Source organism: Bipolaris zeicola, assembly GCF_000523435.1.
Source record: "Bipolaris zeicola 26-R-13 unplaced genomic scaffold scaffold_7, whole genome shotgun sequence".
In the NCBI taxonomy this organism is placed as follows: Eukaryota; Fungi; Ascomycota; class Dothideomycetes; order Pleosporales; family Pleosporaceae; genus Bipolaris; species Bipolaris zeicola.
In genome coordinates this window covers 216,978-230,573 of record NW_006912056.1, presented here as the reverse complement: position 1 = coordinate 230,573, position 13,596 = coordinate 216,978, and the positions used below count along the sequence as shown (strand labels likewise).

At 50.8% G+C, this 13,596-nt stretch overlaps 8 protein-coding genes across 8 annotated transcripts; 7 read left to right on the top strand and 1 right to left on the bottom strand.

The window, feature by feature from the left end:
* Positions 1–342: 342 nt before the first annotated feature.
* COCCADRAFT_83455 (uncharacterized protein) lies at positions 343–2,389 on the top strand (the record flags this gene model as incomplete). The annotated part of the gene is made up of 2 exons (XM_007709338.1): positions 343–592; positions 645–2,389. The coding sequence occupies 2 exons, from the start codon at positions 343–345 to the stop codon at positions 2,387–2,389; spliced, it is 1,995 nt and encodes a 664-aa protein (XP_007707528.1).
* A 523-nt stretch (positions 2,390–2,912) lies between these two features.
* COCCADRAFT_83731 (uncharacterized protein) lies at positions 2,913–3,071 on the top strand (the record flags this gene model as incomplete). The annotated part of the gene is made up of 1 exon (XM_007709337.1): positions 2,913–3,071. A coding segment is annotated over one exon (159 nt), but the record flags the coding sequence as incomplete, so codon positions are not given.
* Positions 3,072–3,215: 144 nt separating this feature from the next.
* On the top strand, positions 3,216–4,330 carry COCCADRAFT_1034 (uncharacterized protein; the record flags this gene model as incomplete). The annotated part of the gene is made up of 2 exons (XM_007709248.1): positions 3,216–3,366; positions 3,417–4,330. The coding sequence occupies 2 exons, from the start codon at positions 3,216–3,218 to the stop codon at positions 4,328–4,330; spliced, it is 1,065 nt and encodes a 354-aa protein (XP_007707438.1).
* Positions 4,331–5,140: 810 nt separating this feature from the next.
* On the top strand, positions 5,141–5,742 carry COCCADRAFT_83574 (uncharacterized protein; the record flags this gene model as incomplete). The annotated part of the gene is made up of 2 exons (XM_007709336.1): positions 5,141–5,458; positions 5,539–5,742. The coding sequence occupies 2 exons, from the start codon at positions 5,141–5,143 to the stop codon at positions 5,740–5,742; spliced, it is 522 nt and encodes a 173-aa protein (XP_007707526.1).
* A 90-nt stretch (positions 5,743–5,832) lies between these two features.
* On the bottom strand, positions 5,833–6,734 carry COCCADRAFT_1032 (uncharacterized protein; the record flags this gene model as incomplete). The annotated part of the gene is made up of 2 exons (XM_007709247.1): positions 5,833–6,381; positions 6,432–6,734. 2 exons carry the CDS (start codon positions 6,732–6,734, stop codon positions 5,833–5,835), a joined length of 852 nt encoding a protein of 283 aa, XP_007707437.1.
* A 542-nt stretch (positions 6,735–7,276) lies between these two features.
* On the top strand, positions 7,277–9,502 carry COCCADRAFT_22348 (uncharacterized protein; the record flags this gene model as incomplete). The annotated part of the gene is made up of 1 exon (XM_007709280.1): positions 7,277–9,502. The coding sequence occupies one exon, from the start codon at positions 7,277–7,279 to the stop codon at positions 9,500–9,502; it is 2,226 nt and encodes a 741-aa protein (XP_007707470.1).
* Positions 9,503–10,480: 978 nt separating this feature from the next.
* COCCADRAFT_1030 (glycoside hydrolase family 30 protein) lies at positions 10,481–11,987 on the top strand (the record flags this gene model as incomplete). The annotated part of the gene is made up of 2 exons (XM_007709246.1): positions 10,481–11,478; positions 11,531–11,987. The coding sequence occupies 2 exons, from the start codon at positions 10,481–10,483 to the stop codon at positions 11,985–11,987; spliced, it is 1,455 nt and encodes a 484-aa protein (XP_007707436.1).
* A 553-nt stretch (positions 11,988–12,540) lies between these two features.
* Positions 12,541–13,047, top strand: COCCADRAFT_79749 (uncharacterized protein; the record flags this gene model as incomplete). Its single annotated transcript, XM_007709335.2, has 1 exon — positions 12,541–13,047. A coding segment is annotated over one exon (507 nt), but the record flags the coding sequence as incomplete, so codon positions are not given.
* Positions 13,048–13,596: the final 549 nt, after the last annotated feature.

Sequence of the window (13,596 nt, the reverse complement as noted above, 5' to 3'; positions counted from 1 at the left end):
AGTGATGTCGGAAAAAGTAACTCTGCAAAGCAAAGTTTACAGAGCAATGGATCTAGAGTCTTGATCGAAGCAGTGAACGGTGAGGAGTGAATCTGCCGGTGAAGGGCATGTCCAAAAAGAGCGTCTCGCAAACCAACGAGTGCTTTGAGATTGAACAAGGCCTCTGGGGGGCAACTTCGAAGTTGGAAGAGGAGGCGGACGCGTCTTAGCGCGCCTGTCCATAAAGCCGAGTAAATCCGACGCATCTCGCCATGCAGTCGCGAAACCCTTCTTGCATGTCTCCCCACGCCCAGCAAAGAATCCGATAAGCCCTGCGCAGCCGGCGCATCACTGTCGCTCATCATGGCGCAGCAGCCCATGACTTCGTTTTGGCCCATATTCGCTTCCAAGTCGGACGGACAGCATGTCGTCAACATCAAAGGCAGGCCCATACGCAACGGGCCGACCGAAGAGCAGCTCAACATGTCGCCCAACGACCAGGGTCAGCGTGATTTTTACCGGCTGATCGAGAAGGATGATCCCAAACACCAGGATTGGCGTAAGAAGCTGGGCGGTATGCTCTTGCGCGAGATTGGCGGCAAGCAGTATGAGGGTAAGAGAAAGCCACGCGGGCTAGCGGGCGGCAGAAAGCTGACTTTTGGCAGACAAGTGGCAGCAGTGCATTCTGTGGGAGCTTCCCGACAACTACGTCCTCTACGAGCACATCAAGACAAAGGCAGACGGCCAGGTCAAGACTGTGAAGAACCACTCTGGCGGCGGTCACGATCGCCAGGATGCCTACCTCTATGGTTATCCCAAAGGCCCTAAGAAACGCTTCAGGAGCCCTGTCGAGTTCTTTCCCCATCTTCTGTGGCTATGCACAGACGAGAACAGCGATATGACCAACTGCACATGCAAAATGTGCTCTCCAGCGGGCGACGTTGAGAAGCCTCAGCCCAAGGTCGAGGTCAAGCAAGAGCAGCCAGTGCCTCTCAAGCGAGAAAACAGCTCCGGTGGGACTGCTCCAAACATCAATAATGGCAATGTCGTGGGCCGGAATCCCGTCGTACAAATACCTGTGCATCGAACCTCCATGACCGCGCCAATCCCAAGCCCCATCATCAAGCCAGCTACACCTGTCCCAGTGCAGACGTCGACTCCTAGTGCGCCGCAGATTCGGGCTCCTCCGACATTACAATCGACGCCCCTTCCGCAACCACGGTCACTAGAGCAACAAGCGGATCTCACTTACAACAAGTTTCTGTGTCGAACAGGAGAGGTGGTGTGGTTCTTCAGGCCCAAGACATCTGCCTGGGGTCTTGGGCTTGTCGTGCAAAGATGGGCTCTGGCAGAGAACCCCATGAACAGGTCGTACCTAGTTCAGCCGCTCTCACATCCATTTGAGTCCCTTCCACAGGAGATTATACACACCGATGAGCATATCAAGCCGTGGTTGGCTTGGTCCGCGCCTAGTTGCACGTTTCCCTTTCTGCAGCAAAACCCACAGTTTGAGTATGGCAACACTGACTGGAGAGCACTCATCAATGGGCAGGGTGGCGAAGGAATTGCTTCTGTTGATGCATCTATCCTCGCAGCCAAAGCCATTGATACCACATATACACTCTTTGAGCGCTTGAAGACTTCGAAGGATGACAAGGGGAACGAGTTCAGACAGTACAACGGCATATTCCTAGGCGCTGAGAAGATTTGGAGGGGCGAGCCCGTTCGTCTACGCATAGGCGCCACTGGAAGCGATCTCATGGTCATCACGGACATTATCGAACAAGTTCTCGCCAACCCACCCCCCAATCAGCCAAATCCAAAGGTGATCGCAGTGGGTGATGTGTATAGCTATGCAACACTGGATGCCCCAGACCCGAATCTTCCTCCAAAACCACCACAACAGAACCCTAACATACCCTCTCGCATGATCCACGACATGGTATGGCGGAACCGCCTGCTCGTACCCGCAACGCGCACGGCTGCATGGTGGAAACTTATCCAGCCCTCGTACAAGCTGGATATTGACGACATCAAAGGGCGTTGGTATGAAACGAGTCTCATCTTCCAGGAACCTTTTACCAAGGCTGTCAAGAATGGCGAGGGAGGTAACGGCATTTGGATGAACGCCCGCGGAGATGCGACAGGCAAGGGCAAAGGAAGTGGTATTCCACAACCCGATCGCATTGGCGCTTTCGGGGCCTCTGTGCCAAAGGGTACGCGTATCATTGAGGGTCTGGAACCACCAAGCCAGCCCATGGGTCAGGCACAGCAATCTCATGATGGAATGGAGATTACCATGAATGCAGGAATGCCGGATCCATTTTCCATTGACGAGTTTATGCATGTCGACCATCTAGGTGACGAAGCGGGCATGGAATATGGAGGCAACAATAACTACACATATTAGCACAGGCTGGCGTTCATTCTGGGATTTGATGGCATTGTACGGCGCGACATGGAAGATTTTCGAGGATCCGATAAAAGCAATTGAGGTCATGAAAGGCGTGAGATTTGGTACTCTATCAGTAGTACTCATTGTGGGAGATACCCAGGTTAGCTATTTAAGATGGGAATTTTTACGAGCATAGTGTACGAAGCAGTTTTATCAAAACAAGTTCATCGTTGGCGCGGCTTGACACCAATCGAACAGAGAAGATACGATACTTGACTAGACGTAAGCTCAGCCAACCTTTTTAGTCCAAGTCCTCCAAGCGACCTTCTCCAACCCAAGCAATCCAACCAATTCGCCCGAACACACCTCCACCTTTCCGCGGATACAGCATGCGGCTCTAATTCCGGGGAATTACCCCCATCCACCATGCACGCAGCCCGTCATCCATTCCCCAATACGTCCCTCTCGCCGACCCCCGATGTCCCGCCACAAGTCCCCACCGCAATTGCTCCTGCCACATCCGTGCTAGCCGACCCAATTAACCCTATCCCTGCGACCTGCTCTTTTATCAACACCGAATCACGGCGCGCAACGAGCGCAGGTGAGAAGGCAAAAGGTGCGTTGTTCCCGCGGTATCGGGCACGCCGCGTCGGTGGTTCCTGCAGCGACTATCGCCGCCAGTGTGTTTAGGGCGTAGGTGGATGGAGGCAGTGAGCCGGGTTTGCGGGAGAGGGTGGTTGGGGGATGGAGAATGGGGGATATAAAGGCGAGGCTTGGGCGGGTTGCTTGGTTGTGTCCATATGAAGCTTTTGAGCTTGTGTTGCTTGTCGGATTGTTCAAGATGCGATTCCAATTGAGTACGGCGGTGACGGCGGCGCTGGGTCTTGCGGCGTCGGCGGATGCGCTGAAGATTCTCATGGGAAACGATGATGGATTCGGGAGCGGCAATCTGAGAGAGTTGTACAAGATGCTGGTTGATGCGGGTCATGAAGGTTAGCTTACTCAATCGTTGTTCGTAGACACCACTGACGGTACGGGATAGTGCTCATCGTTGCACCCGCTCAACAACAGTCCGGAAAAGGCACGACGGTCGTCTGGGCAGAAACCGCCAATCTTACCATGCCCTCACAGTACAACATTATCCCAGCAGGCGCCCCATCAGTCGGTCGTGATCCCAAAGACGACAACATCTGGTACTACGATGGCACACCCGCAGCATGCACCTTCGTAGCCCTCGACTACGTCCTTCCCCGCTACTACCCAGACTGGAAGCAAACCGCAGACCTCTTCGTCGCGGGCCCCAACTACGGCACTAACCTCGGGCCCTTCGTCATGGCCCTCAGCGGCACCGTCGGCTCAACCTTTGCCGCCATCTCGCGCTCCATCCCCGGCATCGCCACAAGCGCAAGCAACAGAGCAGTCCCCTACTTCAATGTAACAGGCCCTTCTCACCCAGCCGTTCTCGCCGCCAAGGCATCCTTCGGCATCGTCAACGAATTCATCAAGAACACGCCTGCAGGCCAAAAAGTGCTCCCACTAGGCTACGGCGTCAACGTCAACATCCCCGAACTCACCAATGCCACGAGCTCACCCCCCGTTTTCAAAACCAGACTTACAGGAAACGCGGAAACGGATGTCGCTGTTTACAACGAAACCACCGGTCTCTTCACCTGGGACAACGTCAACCCGCTTGCCGCAGGCATCAACGCCCAGTACAACGGCGACGCCAGCCTTCCCGACGAGACGTGGGTTGTTGCCGGTGGCGGCATCAGCGTCAGCGCCTTTACTATGGATTGGTCGGCCCCGGTGTCTGGGTACACGGATGCAGTTTACGCAAAGGCGAGCGCGCTGTTTAGCAGTGGAAGTGGCAATGCAACGGCGTACAGTAAGAGGATGGTTGAGGAGAGGATAAGGAAACGGGGTGCTATGTTGACTGGACGGGATGGAGGTGCTTAGATGAAGGCAATGCTGGAGGTATGAATATGATGTATACGCTTAACGAATAGACTCGGACACGGGTGAAACTAAGGCGATGCCTTCGTTTTCCGCTGCGTGTAAAACATCAATGAGAAGAATGTCTAATATGTATCCTCCTTTCTTTGCTTCTCGATACATGTAGTTCGCAGTATTGTCAAAGTCATAAACTTAAGCCTTTTGCGCCAAGACTCACAACGCATTACCACCGCATCCCTAAACCTGACGGGTCTGACATGGCGGAATAGTTTCAGCACCACCCCCAGCCAGCGGCCACTTTGCCCTTCTCGGTCGCGAAGGAAGCGATTGGCGACGTATCGCGTTTGCGCACGCTCACCTAGGCGCCATCTCCTTCCGTTTTTTTTTACTGTTAAATTTTTCCGAATGGTGGATGTTGGGGTTGGGTTGTGGCTCTAGTTAGCCTGTTCCCGAGGCGCGAGTCGAAGAGGGGTGGGGGTGTCTGAGATGGTGTTTTGTGTCAGGCACGCTTAGGCTGTTGCGGCATTGAGAGGAAAGCCTGAGGAAGATGAGTTTTCTGCGCGTGTGAGAGAAGGGGTGTTTTGAGGGTTAAGGTGGGTGTACAAAAACGCATGAACGATCCCTTCTTCTTAAGTTTTCTTTGTTATCGCTCAAGCATCTTTTTTTCCTTGGTTAAACGAAATCGGCTTGAGGCTTGATCGTTTTGTTTCTTATATACCTTTTTTTTGTTGTTAAGAGGTTCAGCTGTGCTGTCTATATTTTTTATACTTCCAGATACAGATACCTTTTTTCGCCAGTTCATATATCTTCAACATGTACTTCACACCCCTCGCCATCCTCTCCCTCAGCGCGCTCAGCTTTGCCGCACCTGTAGTCGTACCACGACAAGCTGGGCCCGTACTCAAGGACACAACATACAATGCCATCTCCATTTCTGGTGGGCAGGCTGGCAATGCGAAAGCCGAAGCAGCAGCTCTCTTCTCCGGACTTGACCTTCAGAATCCGGAAAATATCGATCAGGCGGATTTGACCTTTCTGAACGAGGTCAATCAAGTTGCGAATGATGCCGAGACGGAGGCGTTTAACCCGGCGGTTGCGGCCGCGAGTGGGGATCAGGCGACACAAATTCAGGTCAGTTATATCTTCTTTATTTCTCTCCCCCTCTCCAAAGATCTTTTCCGTCGAGTTTCTCCATACTAATGTCTTACTAGAACGGCAAAATCAAGAACAAAGTCCTCAAGCTCACAGCCACCGTACTCAAGCTGCAGGCTCAACAGGCACAGGGCCAAGATGTAGCAGAGAAGCTTGCGGAAGAGACCAAGAAGCTGAATACTAATGTTGCGCTGGATACGGCAGCAGCAGGTCAGGTTTCGATTGCTGAGCCATTTGATGCCAAGATTTCTGGAAGTGGGTGAAGGAAAGTATGAGTTACATATGCATACGTTCTAGAAATGTCGAGTCAACAACATTGGGGTATATATAACAATCCACATACTTCTTTAACCTTACAATTTCGCCTTAACAGGCGCAAAAGTGCTTCCCTGTCCGCCACCAAGCGCCTGTACAAGCTCATCTACCTTTTCCAACACCCATGTGCATCCCTCGTCGCTAACCAGCCACTTGATTCCTTCTTCCTCACCAGCTTCCGGCTCCTGTTTCCAAGTTCCATCTTCCCATGATTTTCTCAATCCGAAAACGTGACTGAGTACTTGTGGACCGACACCCTGCTGCGCCCTTAGGCATGTTATTGCGATCAAGCTCGTTGTGATACGTCCCACAGTTGCACCTTGGTTGCGTGGGGGATCGGTAAAGAGGCCTCCGTACTCGCTGTTTATGATGAAGACGGGTAGATCCGGGTGCGCTTCTCCAAGCTTCTGTTCGAGTTTTGTTTCCAGAGGGCGGTAGATTGCGTTCCAGAGTTCGCGACCACGCTTGTTTATTTGCTCCACGTTGGATGGGTCGGGGAATCGCGTAGGTGTTTTATTCAGTGATGAAGCAACTGAGGCTGGGAGAGCCGCACGGAAGGCGTTCAGCATGTTGATTGTGCGAGGAATCTATGGCTGCGTTAACATGTTTTCTTTTGAACCTAGGGTAGATTACTTACGCCGTTAAAACCGATACACTTGAGACCGATTTCGCGCATAAATTCTGCGATCGCAACGCTTTCACTTTCTGGGCGCGATTTGCTCGAGCTGTGGTAGAGGGCAATCATGGATTCGGGCGAGTTCATGGTCATTGTTGCGGCGGTGGATATGCTGAGCCATGATGGGCGTCCCAGCTTGCGCTCTGTGGCTTCCTTTTCTATCCGGTTGTATATCCCTTGGATTCCTGCGGGCGCTGGCACAGGCCCTGGGCGCGAGTGTGCGGCGTTGATGAGCGACTTGAGGGATGGCGATAGCTTGGACATGGTGGGCAATGTTAGAGCTGGAGGTAAAGTCAGTCGCCGAAACAAGAGTCTAATGCGCAAATGCAACAGAGGCGCAAGGGGTTCGATTCCAAGCAGCTATGTTGAGTAAAGAATGTGGTGGTGGGTGCGCATGTATATGTATGTACAAACATGAACATACGATGACGCGACTTCCCGAGGCCGTTCCGAGGCACGAATTCGGTGGTTTTTCAGGGTCCGACGGCGCTGCATCACTAAAACACCTGATCCGACCTTCACCTTGACCGCACCGCGCGCTCCTATTGCAGCAAATTTATCATGCTGCCCGCGACTCCAACCATGCAATCTTCGGCTGCTCAAAGGCCGATGCGGACGCCTCAGATATTGATTGGTCATGTTCGCCAAGTCTTCAGCTGAGCAGATGATTTAGGCAGCTGGAACGTCGATTACTTCGAAGAGTGCCAGTTCAGACTGACTCACAGTTAGAAGCCTTCGAATTCTGACTCTGATGCATTCATTCAATTCCACTGCCATCTGCCCCCAAGGTCTCCTTCCAGCTTAGCATGGGTAGTCCAACCGTCAACCTGACGGTCCCTCGCCGTGGTTTCATAGACATTGGCTCTTCAACATACGCATCGCCCCAGGAACCCTCCGCATACTATGGTGCGCTTCAAGTATCAGATAAAAGCCCATCGATAGAGCCAATTTATCATAAACTCACCCCGGAAAATCGCGAGATACGGCTTCTGAGTATTTTGCCTGGAGTCAAAGACCACTCACAGCCTGTACACTGCCGCCTACAGATATACTCTCTCAATGATCTTGATCCAGATTACCTCAAATTTATGCATGATACCGCCGCGCCCACCACGCAAAACTGGACAAGTAGTCGGCTTTCCCCGCAGCTAGCCAATCTGGCTCCTCTAAAACGGATGTATAGTACTCGGCCGAGCCCCAGTCTCTATCGCTTCAATTGGGGAGACTTTGCTTCCCTTTCATATGTTTGGGGTGACCAAGATGATAAGCGAACCATATTGCTCAATGGCCATGAAACATCCGTAACTGCCAACCTGGAAGCGGCCCTACGCATGTTTCAAAGCGGGTGTGAATTCTACGACCAATTCAAGCTATGGGTTGACGCGCTTTGTATCAACCAGGACGATCTCGAGGAGCGATCTTCTCAAATCAAGATGATGCGTGACATATACGGAAGTGCATGGTCAGTCGTATCGTGGCTAGGAGAGGAGAGTAGTTCAAGCAGCGCAGCGATACAGCTTGTACGTGATCTTGCAGAGATCAAGGCGAGCGGATCAATTGTTGAATTCACTGCTCAGTTGGAGGCAGATCCAAGTTTTTATGGCGGAACCCATTGGATCGGACTTCAAGACCTGATGGATCGCCCATACTGGTTCCGGCTGTGGATCATCCAAGAGGTTATTGTTGGCTCCACAGCGACCTGGATCAGATGTGGCCAACACACAATAGCATGGGAAACTTTCTGTGATGGAATCGCTGTCCTTCAAGAGTATCTTTGGCTCGTAAAAGACGAATGCCTTCAAATGGCTGTCCTCGACACTGGCCTCTACACAGAGCATATATGGCGAACCAGTAGCTTGCATCTCGTATACCAAGACCTCGCTGTTCTCAGCAAACAATTTGCGCGAAAGATATCAGACTTCAATTTTGAAAGGCTGCTGGATCTTGCAAATTCGGGTGACTGTACAGATAAGAGGGGTAAGGTGTATGCCTTGGTTGGACTGATGGCTCCTGCTGTCGCAACTGGTTTGAATCCAGATTATACATTACCTGAATGGAAGGTGTATAGGGAGGCAGCCAGGGCCTTTATACGATTCGATGACAACTTGGACGCTCTTCGAGAAGGAAATCCCTGGGGTCCTGCTCGAGGCCTGACGTGGGCAGCAGATTGGTCGTGGCCCGGTAGAATCAGATGGACACGCCATGATCAACAGATTTGGGGTCCTGCATACCTGTTCTCGCGTGACGCTGGATGTAGGCACAATTCGGAATATCATGCAAGCGGTGACCGGAAGCACAATGCATCATTTGGTGACGGCGGACTACTGTTACGATGTACGGGCGTTATCGTCGACACCGTCTCTGGCCTATCGGCTCGTGGAACAGGGTACTTTTCTCGCTGTGAAACGAGCATCGTGTTTCCCAAAAATTGGAAGAGTGTGTACGGCGATCGCAACGCGACTGCGGAGGCTTTGTATCGTACCCTGATATGCGACAGAGTTGCATACGGTCACCGATCCGGGCCCCAGCATTCTGCCATTTTTCATCTTCCGTCTACTTTTGCTCTCGGAGGTCCACAATTCAAGCAGAGAGGATGGAAATTTTTAGCTGGCCAAGAAGGATATTACTTTCGCTGGGAACAGTTTCGAGCTGGTATGCGGGACTTTCCACTTGGCGACTACCGATTTGATGATTTCTTCTCAGAGGAGATTCCGGAAGATGCTTCTGAATTCGTCTACACTGAAGCATACTCTTGTTTTGATCGCAGCTGCAAAAAACGACGATTCATGACGACAGAAAAAGGCTATCTGGGATGGGCACCGGATAACATCTACGGTGGTCCTGGTGAACAAACGGAAAAAGGCGACCTCGTTGCTATCGTTTTTGGATGTAGTACACCGCTCGTGATACGCCCTTGTGGTGAAGACTACTTGGTTTTAGGCGAGGCTTATGTACAGGGCCTCATGGACGGTGAGATAATTGCAGCTCTAGAATCTGGAGAATATACGGCGCAGAGTTTTGCCTTTTGGTAATGACAAGGTCATTGGGATAGTTGGTAAAAATGTCCTTGACTTAGAAATCAGACGCGTCATCAACGAGTGAATTAAATCGACGGAGATCAATATCGTTCGGTCATTGAACTCAAAGCACTTGTCGGCTCGCTGTTACTTGTGTTGTAACGACTCCAGGCGTCCACACGATGCTCAATGAATAGCAAGACTCATACCCTCCCGAATCTTCTCTCGGATCTTTCGGATCTTCTGGAAATATGCTAACCAATCACACTCGATGTTTGACTCTGCGATGCTTCTGTTTGCAACTGGCCACCATCATGAGGGGATGTTGAGCTGGGGAATCCATGACCTTCCAAACCCAAGGAAATAACAATCATCTACTCAAAATTGAAGATTGGCGCAAAAGGACTACACAACACCCATCGTATCGTTTAATAGAAAGGAAGCAGATTGCGGTTGGGGCGAAACCAATATTGAAGGATCAATACCCATTGCATTAGCACAAGTAAATCTTCCAGCAACCTGGGTTAAATTATCAGGATGAATGTCTGCGTAAGTCCAACGGAAAGCACATTGTAGAGTTCAGCCGGTTAAAATGTACAAGGAAATAAAGTTATAGCCGGTGAAGGCTTGTCCACCACCGATCATTCCCGCTAATCATCTTGGAGAAAGCTTGATTTTATCCCCACTCATCTCCCGTCTTACCCCAGCTCTTGACCCGCGACGGCCCAACATTAGATCGCTAAGAGGAGATTACCGAGGATTTAGGTGCAAATTCACTCCCCACAGCCTGAAGAGAAACAAGCTTGTTTCCACTTTATCCTAGCTTCCGAGTCCTCCGTGGCATTTGGGTAAATCAGAGCACACGCTGATCATCATGTCGTCATGTAGGACTGGAACTCTGTGTACATCGGTTGAAGTCGAACTGCAAAAGTGAATAAAAGGAGATGGGTGCAGCACTAAACACTGCCATATTCTTCAGCGCCTGCAGTGGCCATGTCTATCCTTCTTTTTTTCATCGCCGTAGGCAGCGTGACTGCTCAACCGTTTCCACAACTGTATCCGCAACCATGGGTGTACAGCCAGAAAGACCCGCCCGTCCAAGTCATTATTGATGCGACAGTCAGATATCAGACCATGATTGGTGGTGGTTGCTCAGGAGCCTTCAATGTTGCATGCGACCAGACCGGGTCTAAAGGTCTTTCGCCTTCGAACCAACAGCTGGTCAGCGACTACCTTTTCAATGAGAACATTGGAGGTCTTTCGATCCTTCGTAACCGTGTTGGATCAAGCCTTTCAGACGGCATTCTCGGTAGCTGTCCGGCAACACCATCCTCTACATTCAATTATACTGGTTTAGGAGCCAACGATGCCACTGCCGATAGCTGCCAACTGAAGCTATCTCAGCAAGCCCTTAAAGCAAATCCGAACCTATTCATTTATGCAGATGCGTGGTCAGCTCCAGGGTGCTTCAAAACGGGTGCCACAGACGTCAACGGTGGTCTTATCTGCGGTGTACGAGGGACCAACTGCACTCATGACTGGCGTCAAGCATATGCAGATTATCTTGTAAAATATGTCAAGTTGTACGAGGAAAAAGGCATCAACGTCAGCATGATTGGTGCGTATAATGAGCCAGACTTCAATCCTGTCTACTATGCCAGTATGGACACGGACGGATACCAGGCCAAGGATTTCTTGCAATATCTATACCCAACGGTCAAGAAGTATCGAAAGGACCTGCAAGTGTCCTGCTGCGATGCTACAGGCGCGCGCCAAGAACGCACGATACTGTATGAGCTGGAGCAAGCTGGTGGCGGAAAGTTGTATGATGTCGCGACTTGGCACAACTACCAGAGCATGCCTGAGATGCCATTCAACACTCAGGGCCAGCCGAACTTGGAGACGGAGTGGTCAGATGGAAGCGGCAATTTCAATACCACATGGGACACCACTGGGCAGCTTGCTGAAGGACTTCAATGGGCTATCTATATGTGAGTCGCATCGTGTTTATCAGTCAGTGAATGAAAACTAATAGCGAAACAGGCACCAAGCTTTTGTCCTAAGCCACACATCCGGATATCTTCACTGGTGGTGCGCCCAAGATAACCCAGGTAACTCATCCGGCAGTGACGCCATCCTTGTCCGTCTCCAAGGCAATACATTTGAAGTGTCCCGTCGCCTATGGGCATTTGCAGGTTACTTCCGTTTCGCGCGCCCAGGTTCCGTACGCATTGACGCGCGCAGTCCTGCTGAGAACCTGAAGGTAACGGCCTTTGAAAATGTCAATGGGACGCTTGCGATCCCTGTCATCAATGAAGCGCACTACGAGAGAGAGGTTCATATCAGTTTGAATGGTAGTCTGAAGGCGTTTGCAAAGGCTACGGCGTATTTGGCGGATAACACGCATAACAATACGTTGGTGGGGAGTGTGAATGTTAGTGGAAAGAGTTTTACCGCGAGTGTAAAGCCGAGGAGCTTAACGACGTTTTTCTTGGAGTAGATTTTGAGGTAGTTGGTTTTGGTTTATCTGTACAGTCTAAGGGGCTGGCTATACAACGTGCGATGACTTCCTCCAGACTTTATTAAATATGCATCTGAAAGTTTGGGTGCTAAATAGAAGACATCCGTTCACAGTTTCATTCTTTTTCTTTCTCATCTCTAGTGGGTTTGTTTGTAATGAATTTTGACGCAGTGAAAACCCTATACTATGCTCAAGTGGCGCCAAATAGCGCACCGTTTGCATCTTCACTGACCGCTTTCATCTACTCAATTTCCGCTACGTCATATTAAATCCCACATAACTGCTGCCTAAAGCTTTTAGTTCCATCCACGCGTTTGTCAAAAAGGCTAGTTGCAAGTGTTGTCAAACAACGCGTCAATTCTTGAAGTCCGTCCCGTCCAGTACAACCATATGCTCTACCCATCACACTCTTAGCACAACACTCCAACCACACTCTTTAACCTTTCAATAACCCCCAACCCATCCAATGCACACTCCCAACATCTCCCCACGCACCACAAAACCACCGCCCCCCTCCCTCGACACCACAACATCCACCCTAATCCCCATCGCCATCCCCCTCGGCTTCGGCGCCCAACTCCGCGTCCTCCAACAAATCCAAACCGACCAAACCACCCGCATCTCCTCTCTAGAACGCGAAAACCTCTCCCTCAAAAGCCTCATCTCCACCCTGACCTCGCGCGTCGAAGCCCTAGAAGCCCACAACGCATCCCTCGCCGCCCGCCGCCGCGAACTCGTCGCGCAGCTTAGCAGCCTGCGCACGCTGAACCAAGAGGCGGATAACGCGTTTCAGATGCGTAGCGCGGATATTCAGCAGGAGGATCTGGAGGGCATGTTGGCGGTGCATAGTGTGATGGTAGCGACGGCGGTGAATCAGCATCAGAGGGCGCTGGCGCAGTTGAGGATCGGTATGCAGGGTGGGGCCGTGGTATATGGGCAGCAGGGTGGCGTGAGGTATGCGTATCCGCCCGCGTATTCAGATCTGGGATATTGCTTTCAGCATAATATGCCGTATTGCTGTCAGATTTGTGGGAAGTGAGGGAGACGGTCATGTGGGTGTATAGCTGGGATCTTGTATGTTTTGTATGTGGAGTTTGGGGTACCCAGGGTGCTTGGTAGACATCGGGTTTGGCTTCTCTGTTTCCGAGTTTGATTTCTGCCTTTTGTTTGAGATGACTGTATGCATGTGTACGGTCTTTTGCTCGGGTAGGGCCATAACTGCTGGAGTGATAGGATGTTCTTGTAGTTTTGCGGTCTTTGAGGGTTTCTTCTGCGAGTTTCCATTTGGCGTTCGGAATTTTGTCTATCGTTTACTATATACGATAATCCGGGGAGCTGGGTACGAGTTTTGCAGTGCATGTTTACGTATAGTGTATTTGACATGTACATGGTGATTGTTTTATTCGTCTTTGAATACTTTTCTAGGCACTGATGTGAAAAAATCGAACACTCAAATATTATCTACTCAAGTGTAAACCAGAATCAAATCATATATGAGAAAACCTTTAGCGGATAGCTAATTGAGACAAACGACATATGTAGAAACTCATATAAATTGATTTCGAAAACAGTGGTGTATCCAAAGAAA